Source organism: Rhipicephalus microplus, chromosome 10 (assembly GCF_043290135.1).
Source record: "Rhipicephalus microplus isolate Deutch F79 chromosome 10, USDA_Rmic, whole genome shotgun sequence".
In the NCBI taxonomy this organism is placed as follows: domain Eukaryota; kingdom Metazoa; phylum Arthropoda; class Arachnida; order Ixodida; family Ixodidae; genus Rhipicephalus; species Rhipicephalus microplus.
The window spans coordinates 15,667,302-15,680,770 of NC_134709.1; the positions used below are offsets into that span (position 1 = coordinate 15,667,302).

The window sequence follows — 13,469 nt, forward strand, 5'->3', positions numbered from 1 at the left end:
ACGTCCCAAAACCACTTCATGATTATGAGAGACGCCGTAGTGGAGCGCTCCGGAAATTTCGACCACCTGGGGTTCTTTAACGTGCACCCAAATCTGAGCACACGGGCCTACAACATTTTCGCCTCCATCGGAAATGCAGCCGCCGCAGCCGGGATTCGAACCCGCGCCGTGCGGGTCAGCAGCCGAGTACCTTAGCCTCTAGACCACCGCGGCGGGGCCGCCCACGTGATTTCACGAAGGCCACCTCATCGACGTGCTTACGCATGTTAATGCCGGTTTAAAGCCTGAGAAATACATCACACAATCTCCCACTAAAGGGAACCATGCAAAGCATCGCATTTGTCCGCTTGAAGTTCCGTTCTTCGCGGGCACCTTTCTTGGTGTTAACACTTCCTTGCAAGTGGAGCACACCATGGACTCACTGTAGTTCCTGTCACTCTTACTCGTCCTGAAATCCTTTTGGAGCATGCCGACCCTCAAGTCGCGGAATAGAATCCCGGCTGTGGCGGCTGCATTTTCGATGGAGGCGGAGATGCTGTGGACCCGTGTGCTCAGAGATGGGTGTTCGTAAGAGCACCCCAGTTGGTCGAAACTTTCGGAGACCTCCACTACGGCGTCTCTCATTATCATACGGTGGTTTTGGGAGGTTAAACCCCACAAATTAATCTTTTCGGAACACGCGATGCGGGTTCATCGCCATGCGACGCGTTGTGGGCCACAGGATTTGACGTACGGGCCAATTTCTTACGAGAGTGGCCCGAGGACGTTAATGTATTAGAAATTATGTATGCAGCCACACTAAAAAAGCGGTGGGAAGTCAGAGCAATGTTTAACCTGCCCTTTGGCGGCGCTGGCGTTGATGGGCAAGCAAGCACTGGCGTTGCAAGCGTGTAGCGTGCTCAGATTTCATAGCGGGAAAGGAAAACTTAGTTTGTAATGCAATGATGCTCTCTCCCAGGCTCCATTTCCTCCTGATCACCCTCGCTTGCCATTCTTACCTGTCGCTATGCTGTACACGGCTATGCAACGATTAACCCTCTCCTGGTACTCACTCTTACATTTCTTCTCCTCTCCCTCTCTCCTCTCCATCTTTCATCTCCCCATCCCCCTCCTATGCGCAGGTTAGCAAACCGGCTGTCTATAGGCTGGTTAACCTTCCTGCCGTTCGTTTCCTCCTATTTTCCTTCCTTCTTCTCTGCAATACTTACCCTTTCCCTCTCCTTAATACGCTATGCTGTGCACGGCCATGGTATGCTTTACAGTGCCCCTGCTCTTCACCATCTTTTACCTTTCCCATCATACTATACGACACACGGCTATCAGCTGTTATACTATACATAGTTATTGCATGCTTTACCCTCTCCTTGCCCACACTTGCTTTTCCCGCCACCATTCTGCACTACACTGTACACGGTTATTTTGTATATTGTTTTTCCTACGTGGCACAATACGTGGCTATGCTATACTTTACTCTTCCCTTCCTACTTTCCCTCACCCTCCCTTCCCTTTCCCGCTTCATCACCAAACTATGCTATACATGGCTATGCTATACATGGCCAAGCCTGCGTGGCACCAAACGATGACATGAGACGACGGCAAATGACAAAATGACATGCGACCACAGCCCGGGCGCCTACAGTACATTTATAACCGAGGCGACGCTCAACGTACCACGTCGTGTCTTCGGCGCACCGTGCGACAAAAATCAAATGGCAAGGAGCGATCCATTGGTGAACACTTCGTGTCTGTCGTTGCGATGGGACAGGCGTAATTGATTATAAGCGGCCCGTCAGCCTACTTACGGCGACGCTGAGGTATGTTACAGATTGCAGCCCAAGATTGATCGCCGGGGGCAACGAGGCAATATTCACGCCAGCCTCGCCTCCATCCAGATTCTTCGGGCGAGAACGATACATTAACCCGACACAAAGTCACGAGGAACGGTGTTGATCGATAAACTATTCAGCACGTACGATCGCTCTTCCAGATTCATTAAAGGACACAACCATCGGAGGGTATTTATATATCTGTTATTGCTGCATGTACTACACGTATCGCGTTTCTTAGCGTGTCGAAACGTATCACCTGCCGACAGAGATAATCTTTGTACACTTGCGATTTTAAGTGCGCGTAGCGGTCTCTATGGGTTTTCTACTTCTTTTCCTTAGATATTTGCTAGCAGAGCACAGATTACATAATCTTCAGATAGCCGGCTACAATGACACCTACCTTCATAAGCTTTCACATCTAATTGATTGATATGCGGGATTTAACGTCCCAAAGCCACCATATGATTATGAGAGACGCCGTAGTGGAGGACTCCGAAAATTTTGACCACCTAGGGTTATTTAACGTGCACCCAAATCTGAGCACACGGTCCTACAACATTTCCGCCTCCATCGAAAATGCAGCCGCCGCAGTCGGGATTCGAACCCGCGACCTGCGGGTCAACAGCCGAACGCCTTAGCCACTAGACCACCGCGGCGGGGCATGCTCTCACATCTAAATAAGTATACAAAAATAAATATACATCTTTATGAAGGAAAGGGAGAGAGCTGATCATATTGATAATGATAGTCAGTATTGATCAACAACATAGAGTTAGAAATGAGCGGAATGTGAGCTAAATGGGGGAAAAAAAGCCGAGTAGCAAAGACCTGTGGTAAACTATCAGAGGTAAGGATAAAGCGGAAGTGAATACATTACCGGGTTTTCATTGCTCGAAATGACATTATATTGGAAACGATAATGGGAGAGGTTTTAAGTGGTGTTCTCCACCGGGTAATACTGCATTGAGTGTTGTTGAAAAGTGCGTCACATTAGAAGTGTCGTCATGTCCCGTTGCAAGGACAATTGCCCGATGGTCTCGTTAACGTGGAATTACGCATCGTCGGAGGTTGTGGCTGCATGTCCCACCTATGGATAGTGTGATTTTCCGTCCACTATGATCTTAGGCAAGATTCGTTACACTCATTAACTGATTCATATGTGGGGTTTAACGTTCCAAAACCACGATATGATAATGAGGGATGCCGTAGTGGAGGGCTCCGGAAATTTCGACGACCTGTGGTTCTTTAACGTGCACCCAAATCTGAACACTCGGGCTTACAGCATTTCCGCTTCCATCAGAAATGCAGCCACCGCAGCCGGAAATCGATACCGCGACCTGTGGGTCAGCAGCCGATTACATTAGTCACTAGACCACCGAGGCGGGGCAGATTCGTTACGCTATACCTAGGCGGTCACAAATGTTATTTTCTGTTTTTCTTGGCCTATTTTGTCTGCTGCTTTCCTTAACTATTTGGCATTGTCACACAGCAGACTAAAAAAAACAAACAAAAAACAAACAAACAAACAAACAAACAAACGCACTCGTGTTTTTGCATTTGATTGAATATTACGCGCAGAGATGTTTCGAAGGTCGAAAGAAGTACCTGAAAGTGGCTTCTCCACTCATACACCATTTCTGCAGTGAAGCACGCTTGCAGTACGCCTGCAGAGGGCTTAGGGTTTTGAGTCGTTTGTTACAATAAACAGGAACGGCACCTTTCTACCGGCTGTAAGTGTAGAATGTTCCATCCTACGAGCGACCAGTTCTAACAAGTGCCTTCGCGTGCTTCCTTTATTCATCCTCTGTTATCCATTACTTGTGTCTCACCTTGCGTCTTACGCGTACGCCGCGTGTGTTGCGGATACACGTATTCACAACCAGCTTTGATATCACACGATTATTATGGCATTAATAAGGCCTTACATGCCTCAGCAAACACCAAGCGTGACCACCGGCGTCAACAAGTCCGATGCAAAAGGACACGTGATCCGAGGTGTCAGGGCAATGACCTCGCAATGTGACCTCATTGTGACGTCACTGGAAAACGTCACTATGTGGAAGGACCAATACAATGATCGATAAGAAAGAGAAGATGGTTTACACTTTCCCGTAGTTTTAGGCAAATGCGTACGGATTACTGTGCTTCTGTCTGAATACTTAATTCAATCTGCCTGCGCTCACGCTGAAAAGAATGCAGGTGAATTTAGGTCTCTACGTGGAGGAGGTACTTCTCACTTGCCAAATTCATCAGCCTTTTCGTTACTGTGTGAGACAAACAGGTTGGCTTTTCGCACGCGATACTAAGTCAGCTCAAATTACATCGTGTCCTTAGCCGAGTCAAATTGTTATTATGCAAGACGAGGTGAAATAAAGTGACGAATGTGGAACTTACATTCGCTAATGCTTTCTCGTGTGCCGTTAGCAAGTTTCCAAACTCCACAAGCTTTTTAGGATTACATTTTCATTTACGTCTTGCTTTAGCTTAAACAAAAAAAATGCGTAGTGCACTTTACTCACTGCATTCCGAGTCCTCACGAACCCTCAAGAATCCAGGACCGCAGTCTCCTGCAGGTTAAGGCAAACAAAGCAAGAGAAAAGTTAGCAGAAGGAAAAAAAGGGAGCACAACCCCAACTTTAAGATAAAACGTAATGAATGACACACGAGCTTAACAAGGGAGCAAAAATAAAGAAAATGGCGTCTCCTACTTTATGTTGCATTTTTTCGGGCAGCCTGATTGTATACTGATTCATGGTGTAGATATATTTCCGCAGGACCTGATCAAGAGAGTACATCGTCAAGCGAACAAGCGTCCACGCTGCGTTTGACACTATTTCACCTCTTTGACGGGATATGTCAACGCTGACTTAATCGGGCTGTGCAATTGATTGATTGGTTTTGATTTATATGTGGGGTTTAACGTCCCGAAACACCCATATGATTATGAGAGACGCTGTAGTGAAGGGCTCCGGAAATTTCGACCACCTGGGGTTCTTTAACGTGCACTCAAATCTGAGCACACGGGCCTACAACATTGCCGCCTCCATCGGAAATCCAGCCACGGCAGCCGGGATTCGATCCCGCGACCTGTGCGTCAGTAGCCGAGTACCTTTGCCACTAGACCACCGTGGCGGGGCAATCGGGCTATGCAAAGGAAATACTCTTATTGATCCCTTTGTACCAAGCAGTGAGAGAAGAAATCCATTAAGGTCTCTCCCAAATAAAATTTCTTGAATTCCTAAAAATAACAAAGGTCACAGGTGAATCGTCAACAAATGACGCTTTTATTTCTCACAAATCCCAATGAATGTATTTCATAGCTTCGTGCTCCAAACGCGCAGATCACCATATTTTTCTCCCAAGAACATTCTACAACTTTTGGGGCACCTGAAAAAGTGATTTGTCACTTAGGTCAACTGACAGGTATGCCTCGAAAGAACGTCCCAGGCGGGCGCGAGCAAACATTCCCGAAAGCATCCGGTACACGTTTCGCCGATCAAAAAAAAAAAAAAAAAGAAGCCCTCGCAGACGATCGATACCGATGCCTTTTTATAGTAAGGAAAGTGGCGCCACCATGCATCAGCACGACAAAGCGGCAAACTCAGACAAATCTAAGGCGCGAGTTCCGGTCGTAGATTCGCGACAGACCAACAGAAAGTTCATTTGTGATGCGCGTAAACGTATTTCTGATTGCACGAAATGCACATTGCGGTGTTCCAGGCCACGATTACCGACAATATGTAGGCAGGATACGTTATTAGCAATGCGCAACGACATCACCTCCCCCTCTCCTCCCTCGTCTCTTGATGATGCCTAACGAAGTACACGAGGACGGGTCGATCCTGTGCACTGCCTAGTAGCTACACGCCATATACCATGCCTACCATACCATCAAAATTTCTGTTCTTTAACATTTCGTTTCCCCTTCGAGACAGCACAAACGACAACGGGATTCTGTGAGGTAAGAGTTATCAGATAGATACAGTCGCTAAAGACTACGAGGTTCTCTTACGAGCTTCAACTAGTTCTTACTCCGGTACTTAATAACACTGCTGTTTTAAAATGAAAAGAAACGGCCGCCGTTTGTGGCTTTGCGTGACGGTTGGGAGTAGGAAGCGACTGGTTCCCATTCACGATCGTTACTTCCGCAAAGCGCGTGTGTCACGCCAGCCGCCCTTTTGAAGTGCGCGCTCCGGGTGGACTGGAATTAATTTTTTACGTGGTCGGGTTGTCGTAGGCGTAGCAAATCGACGAGTGCAAACTACAGTAGCGAGAATCTCTAATGCTGCACGGGAATGAATGTTGATGAAACAGAAGACATACGACCCGGCTGTTGCCCGTGGCAACCATAGTGTTTCCCACAATACTTACTAGAGGGAACTCTGGCGCTAGTGTCTATGGGAGTTGCAACACACGGCGCTTCAGCGAGCATGGGAATGATGGGTAGTACACACATTTGTCTAATTTTCGTACTTCTGGTCTGCTTCTGGCTCCGTGTGTGTTCGTGTGGCTTGGACCTGTTTTTTCACGAAAACATAAACTAGCAAATGTTCACCGTTTGCGCTTCACAACCTTATTCTTTTAAGCTTACTATTTCGAATCAAGTCCCTAAGTTCAAAAGGATTCGTTCTTTCTTTCAAAACAAAACCGTAACCAGTAATAAACAAAGCCGCAAGTACGAAGACTAGGCAAATGTGTGTACTACCCAGCATTCCCATGGTCGCTGAACGATCGCAGCGCCAGAGTGCCCTCTAGTTAATTTTGGAAAACTCTATGGTGGCAACCACTGAGCGTATCGCTGTCCTGCTGTACTGACGGTGATGTAGAACTGGCGTGCACGTGACCTTAGCGGTCGGCTTCAGGTAACCATAGAGGTTGATCACGAAAGATGAAGGAGTGCAGGCGACAGGACACCTTCGCCTTTTGGACGTAGACCAGCGTTGAAGGTAACGTGTTCGAAAGATGAATAAACGCCATTATCAAGCGAAGCCTTGTTATGAGCTACAGCTTTCGGTGGCAGCGGTGACGTAGCACGCGAAGAACTTTCACGCAAACTTTGCGACGAGAATACAACACAAACAAAGGTATGAACCCTCAGAGAACACCTGTACAGCTACGAACACGGCCGACCGATCAATGTGCGGAGTTACTGCCTGAGATATACAGCCCACACACAAAAATTTATTCGCATTTTATTTCAAATAAATTTACATTTACATCTTGATATTCTGCTATTACAATGCGAAAGTTGATATGACATGTCATGTTGGTGTGTTATGCGGATGTGATGCATGCTAATGCGTGACATTCTGTTTAGGGAAAGATCCAGTGATGTGTTTTATTACTATTTATGTGGTTTCGTCATAACAATGCTGCCTATATAGTGATGGTTTGCACGCAAATACAAACAATACGTCTGGTACTTTGCTGCTGTATTTGCTGATTCAAGGCACCATTGAATCGATTTTCCTTTCGTCTCCCCTCAGATGTGTTGTGATAAAAAAAATGAATCAAATTCCCGCTATATCAGTGATTGTCAGCTGTCCTCGCACGCTTTCAATTGCACATTTAACATGCGAAGCGCGAGTCAGTGTCATTGGCTTTCACTGCATACGGATCAACACGGCTACACCGACGTCGATAAAAAGAGTGTGCCGGAAGGGTTGATGTAATACCTAACGCGTGAGACATTCAGCGGCGAAACGCTAGGCCTGCGCAAAGCGCGCTGAACAGTCACAGTGAAAGCTGGAAGAGCGGCCCTTTCTAGAGCCCCTTTAAAACACTTTTTGGGTAACTACTACAAGCACACTAGTGTGAACGCATCCACTCGGCCATTTTTCATCATTCTTTGGAGAAGCGTGGTACCTACTACACTCGTGCAAGAAATTTTGTGCATTGTTTTCATCCTCGGGCTGACGACAATGATAAATTATTCCTGAGGCTTTTGTAATAGGTTGGGGCATTGATAGATAGTTACGCGATTAGTATTGTGTGACGTTTGGTTGTTACTTTGGTGTTCTAAAACAACGTATTATTCATATTAACGTGATTTCTTCCATGACGTGAAACCCGCCGATAGGAACAGTTTGCAAAGGAGTTTAAAACACCGGCGTAACTCTGTGGTACAATTATAAGCTGGTACGTAAGAGTCCCGTTTTCGAATCTCGTTCTGTCCTTCGCATTTTTTTATTTACTTGACCTTTTTTTATACTACGCGATACTGGTCACGGACACTGGCGATGGCCGAGGCGTTCAACTACGGCGCCAAAACAAACAAACAAAAAAAAAGCGCACACCGGAGGCGACGAGTCACACGCGGCCGCGGCCGAGTGCGATGCAGGTGCCGGCTCCGGTGCGTCACACCACTGATCGTCTGCGCAGCGCATCGAATTGCGCGCACACCGGCGGCTGCGAGTCGCGCGCGGCCGCGGCCGAGTGCGAGGGAAGTGCCGGCTCCGGTGCGCGACACCTCTGATCGTCAGCGCAGCGCATCGAATTGCGCGCACACCGGCGGCGAGCCGCGCGCGGCGGCGGCAGCGGAGTATCGTTGCGCATGCGCAGACCAGTGCCACGCGAAATCGGCTCAGCGAGGCCATGCGTAGCTAACGCTACAAAAACGACCCTTCCAGTGATCCCATAACAGCTTTCGCTGTAACAGTTCCTCACCCCTGTGCGGGCACCCGATGACGGCGGCCCTGAGCGCGATCCTCCTCTTCCACGAGGTGGGCTGGAAGCGAACGAATCGTGCCACGAACGGCTGGTTCAGGTAGTGGCGTCGTTCCGTGTCGCGGTCCATGTTGCCCCCGAACACCTGCAGCAGTTGCGCAACCACAGTAGCACGCTCTTGTACACACGTCACGCGGACGTTGTTACAACGAAACAAAAATGCTCGCGAGTGTGGCAGAAGAGAAGGCGGACCGGCCTTGGGATCCAGGTGGTTGTCGTCCTTGTAGTGGTGCCACCGGAGGCTGTCGTTGGAGTAGGACAGCAGGTACGCCGTGGTCCAGTGCTTGCGCCGGGCATCCCCGCGGCCCCTGGTGGCCACACCGGTCACTCGGGTCGCCGGCCCCAGGTCCACCTTGCGGCGAATGCGACCGGTTCGTCAGAGAATGCAATCACTTTTATCGGGTGCCATTAAGCCGTAATTAGTTTTATTTCATTGGGGAGATTGATAAACCACGCAGACTATCGGTTACATTAAACTGACGTGAAGCCGAAACAAGATAGGAAACGACGGGCTATGCGATGTCAGGAGTGTTTCAACCGACTGCAAAGACCAGAATATTTCAACGAGTATGGTTGTTATTTTAATTACTCTGGGTATAATACATCCATTCAACCAACCATCCATCCATCCTTCCATCCATCCATCCATCCATCCATTCATGGCATCTCCTATCTATCTATCTATCTATCTATCTATCTATCTATCTATCTATCTATCTATCTATCTATCTATCTATCTATCTATCTATCTATCTATCTATCTATCTATCTATCTATCTATCTATCTATCTATCTATCTATCTATCTATCTATCTATCTATCTATCTATCTATCTATCTATCTATCTATCTATCTATCTATCTATCTATCTATCTATCTATCTATCTATCTATCTATCATATCATATCATATCATACCTGAAGCCACTGGTTGCCGTTGTTCCTGAGTGCGCACCAACCACCCCTGGAGAAGAGCTGCGCCTCGTCAGGGCTGCACGAGCCCTGCTGCGGGTGCCAGGGACGCCAGCTGGACGCCGTCAGTCGCGCCACGGGAGGAACCGAGATCACCTCGTTGCACTCTGGGCAGCGCGAAGAAAGTTCTCATCTTGCTTAGTTAGTGCCATGCGCATTCAACGTCGAAACAACGGGTCAGACTATAATTCTTTTTTTACAACTAGCGATTGATGAGTTACCCGTGCAGAATAAATTGAATGCATTTCATGTATTAGTCAAGTCAAGTCAAGTCAAGTTTATTAAATAGTTCAGTTGAGTTACATGGTTAGCGTTATTACAGCAGGAGGTCCCAAAGTTTCAGAGAAACTGACAGGGGGACCTCCTATGGCTACATGGATGGGGTAATTACAAAAAATACAGCAATAGTATACGGAATTGTGAGTAATAATGAATAATCTTGATTAACAATAAAAATACGATCAATACACAACATAATGGTAATACTCACTATTGAAAAATAACAAGGAAATAATGAAAAGCAAGTGAAGACAAAAAACAATATTAATGAACTTTACGTGACAAATTCAACACGTTTCATTATCAGTGTTATGAACTATACAAAGGCAAATTGAAGTAGTAAAATAGCACAGAACTGTGGAGAGCTATTAACAGTTAACTTCACAAATCGGATGAGTTGATTAATTCCTGAACGTAATATTTCTTACTGCGCGAAGTGAAAATATGGATGTTATGCGATGATTTCAATTCGAAAGGCAATAAATTCCAAATGGCTATGCTAGTAAATAAGGTTGATAACTTGCCGTAGTTTGTCCTTACGGCCGGCAAAAGAAAACGGCCGGCAAACAGCATATGCTAAAGGAGCACTGACACAAAAAAAAATTCACTTTCTGTTTCAATAAAGAGCTTGGGACCAACTTAATTATCATGGCCGAAAACCTCGGTTGCGCGAATGTGCGACGGTTATTTAAGCAACTGCAAGGCCTCAAAAAGAAAGCGTACCCTGGCATCCGAGAGGTTCGAAGCGCAGACTGGGCCGGCCGTGCCAGCGCAGCACGTGCAGTCGAAGGAAGCGGGCGTGCACCGGAGGATCAAGGTAGCTCAACTTCAGGCTGTGAGAGTCCGTGTTGCCCAGGAACGCCTGCACGGGGAGGTAAGGATGGTGGTCACGTGATCGGCCCTTTGAGACACGCATTATGATAGACTGTCTATAAATGCATGACATTCACATAATTCGATGCCGAAGTTCAAGAGACAAATCTTAACACATGTGAAAATGTAGCGATAAATTATAGTGTATATTATTATTAATTGCAACTTAAGCGTAAATATTTATTTATCAATGTACAACTAACTGTGCTATATATTTCTTTCATAAATCAAAGACAAAGACCCACTCAAGTTACATCTGACGGTCATCTGCTGGTAGCGAGCATTCCTAAAAAAGGTTCAAAGAGTACCCCGAAATTCCCGCCCAAACGCTCTACGTCCAACGTCTCGTAAAAAACGGCGCTGTCTTCGCCAGAGCTATCGTGTGTAGCAGGGCAGTTCAACCGCAAGTGATACAAGGAAACTTACGGCAACAAGAGTGTGAATTCACCATTAGGGTAGTGTTTGCAGTATACATTTCTTGCAAAGAGTGCACATGAATAGGAAAAGAATGTTGCGTCTCCAAATGAAGACGCCAAGTGGCAAAATGTTTGGATGGCACACATATAAACGAAAGCACTTCTAGTTGGGCCGGGGTCATTTGAGTGTAGAATAGTGTTGTCCCGCACTATATGCCATGACCCGTAGTTCTTATCTCGTCACCAGCTACTGTTACAGAGCTTTACTATCACGTCTTATTGTGAAGTCCTTCATGGCCTCACCTTTTTGTTCCCGTGAGCGTCAAGGCAGTGTTTCCAGTGGTAGGCGTCCATGCTGTACGACACGGCGAACGAAGAAACCCACTCACGCCCGTCGCCGCGGCCCTGGGACAGCAGTCCCGTAATCTGCAAAGGGAGAGGGTATACGTGGTTGTAGGACAGAGAGTGCGAAAGGTTAGACAAAACATGTCAGTCGCTTAAAGTGGTCTTTGTCGAAATTTTGCAGTCAACGGAGCATGGATACTATAGAAGCCGTGCATTATGGGATCCCATCGATGCGAACTTCACGGTAACCGGAAAGTAAAACGTATGATTCGAAATTCAAACTACCAAGAGAAAGCTCTGAAGTGGTTGAAAATAGGTGTGCTCGGTGACAGACCGAATAGCAAAGTTTCACGTGGTGCCAAGCGATACCGCTACACACACGGCGCTATGCGGAGTGTTTCACTCGATGCCACTGGGACGCACAGCCAATGCGTTTTTGTCCACGTTATGTCATGCTGAAAATTTAGATAGGCGACACTGCTGAGTCGGCGGTTTGGGTTGGGTTAAGTTAGGTTAGGTGAGGTTGTGTTCGACTGGACTGTCTTCGGTTGTGTTATGTTAGCTAGGGTAGGGCGAGGTTTCGCGTAGGGCAGAGTGAGGTTTAGCCTTTCCCTGGGTTGTGTCATGTTGGGTTCGGCTATAGTTTAACCAGTGTTTACACTAAGGCTTGTTGGTTCAACATACTGAAGTGAACTATGCGCATATACCGACGAAGACAAAAGGAGATTACTGTAGATGTGGAGGTCGTTTATCACCTGCGTGTCTTCGTCAGTATCCGCACACTGTTCCGTTAACTATAGGTTTGTCGAGACTGATCTTCTGTATCTCTCTTCGTCCGTTTATCCTTTTCTCTCGCAGCAGGGTAGAAAACCCGACGTGCGTCCAGTTAACCTTCCTGCCTTTCCTTGCTTCTTTCTATTTCACCCCTGGAGGCGATTCGTCCGCGCCACTGCTTCACATTCTGTACGGCCATGAAAATACCGTGCTTGATGAAAAATAAAATTCAAACTGCAGCCAATCGTTACCCGATGGTCTAAATTCTTAATAAAACTTTCTGTTGCGCTATTTGGTACAAGCTTACTGAAATAAAAAAAGACACGTACCATCAAGGAAGGAAAATTCAAGAGAGAACCGAAAGGACGACATACAAAAAAAAAAAAGCGCACCATCCAGGACAAAAGTTGAAGACAGAACAGAAAGGGCGTTCTTTTTGTTCTGTCTTATATTTTTTTCCTTGCTGGTATGCGTCTTTTTGTTTTTCAGTAAGGTCTAACTACAGGTACAGGTCCCAAGAACAAGGAACGATCGCTGCTTCACCTTAGCGTCTGCGCCCAGGTCCACCTGTATCCACTCGGTGTCGACGTCCTTGGCGGGACACCAGGCACCGCGCGAGGCCAGCTCGAGCACGCGGGCGTAGCGCAGCTGGCATTCGGGCTGTCGCGTCGAGCTGGCGCTAAGCTGCCACTCCTGCAGCCGGCCCGCCAGCAGGCCCAGAGGACCCGGCTGCCGGCAGTGGCCGTCGTACGTCGCGTGGCTCTGGTGGTGATGGACCAGCGGTATCGACGGCGACGAGGCGGTTGCACCCCACCACCGGGGCCCTGCGTTATTCGTACGCGCGGTTCGTGTCGGTACTTGTAATATTACAGATCGAATATTGGGGATGGCGTTCTGACACTGCTCGTAGTCACTACGAAACAGCAGAACCACTGCTATAGTACTACAACAGATGGAATGTTCATAAACAGGTGGTGTGCTGGGGTGATCGTTTCGGCTCCAGCCCATACAACCTGTTTAGAACTCTTTCCCCTCTTCAACCTTACGTATACTCCTGGCTTCACCCCTTTTGGACTACTACTATATAAACAGCGACAACAACAATTACTACTGGAATAACAACATTGGAAGATATACTATCAACACTACGACATTATTTCTACAAGTACTACTACTTACCATTACGACAGAGACAACGGCGGTATAAGATTACTGCTACATTTCTCGTGCATCGTGTCTCTTTTTATCCGCGTTTT

The 13,469-nt window shown here is 47.1% G+C and overlaps 1 protein-coding gene across 1 annotated transcript in view; it reads right to left on the reverse strand.

Moving 5' to 3' along the window:
* The window catches only part of LOC119180855 (lactadherin), a 75,827-nt gene that overhangs the window by 11,141 nt on the left and 51,217 nt on the right, over positions 1-13,469 (reverse strand). Inside the window, exons 4-10 of the mRNA XM_075875095.1 lie at positions 12,757-13,037; positions 11,398-11,520; positions 10,529-10,667; positions 9,473-9,633; positions 8,752-8,907; positions 8,496-8,640; positions 4,349-4,396 (exon numbers count right to left, since the gene is read on the reverse strand). Of these exons, the coding sequence (XP_075731210.1) occupies positions 4,349-4,396; positions 8,496-8,640; positions 8,752-8,907; positions 9,473-9,633; positions 10,529-10,667; positions 11,398-11,520; positions 12,757-13,037 (1,053 nt within the window). The remainder of the gene's footprint in view (positions 1-4,348; positions 4,397-8,495; positions 8,641-8,751; positions 8,908-9,472; positions 9,634-10,528; positions 10,668-11,397; positions 11,521-12,756; positions 13,038-13,469) is intronic.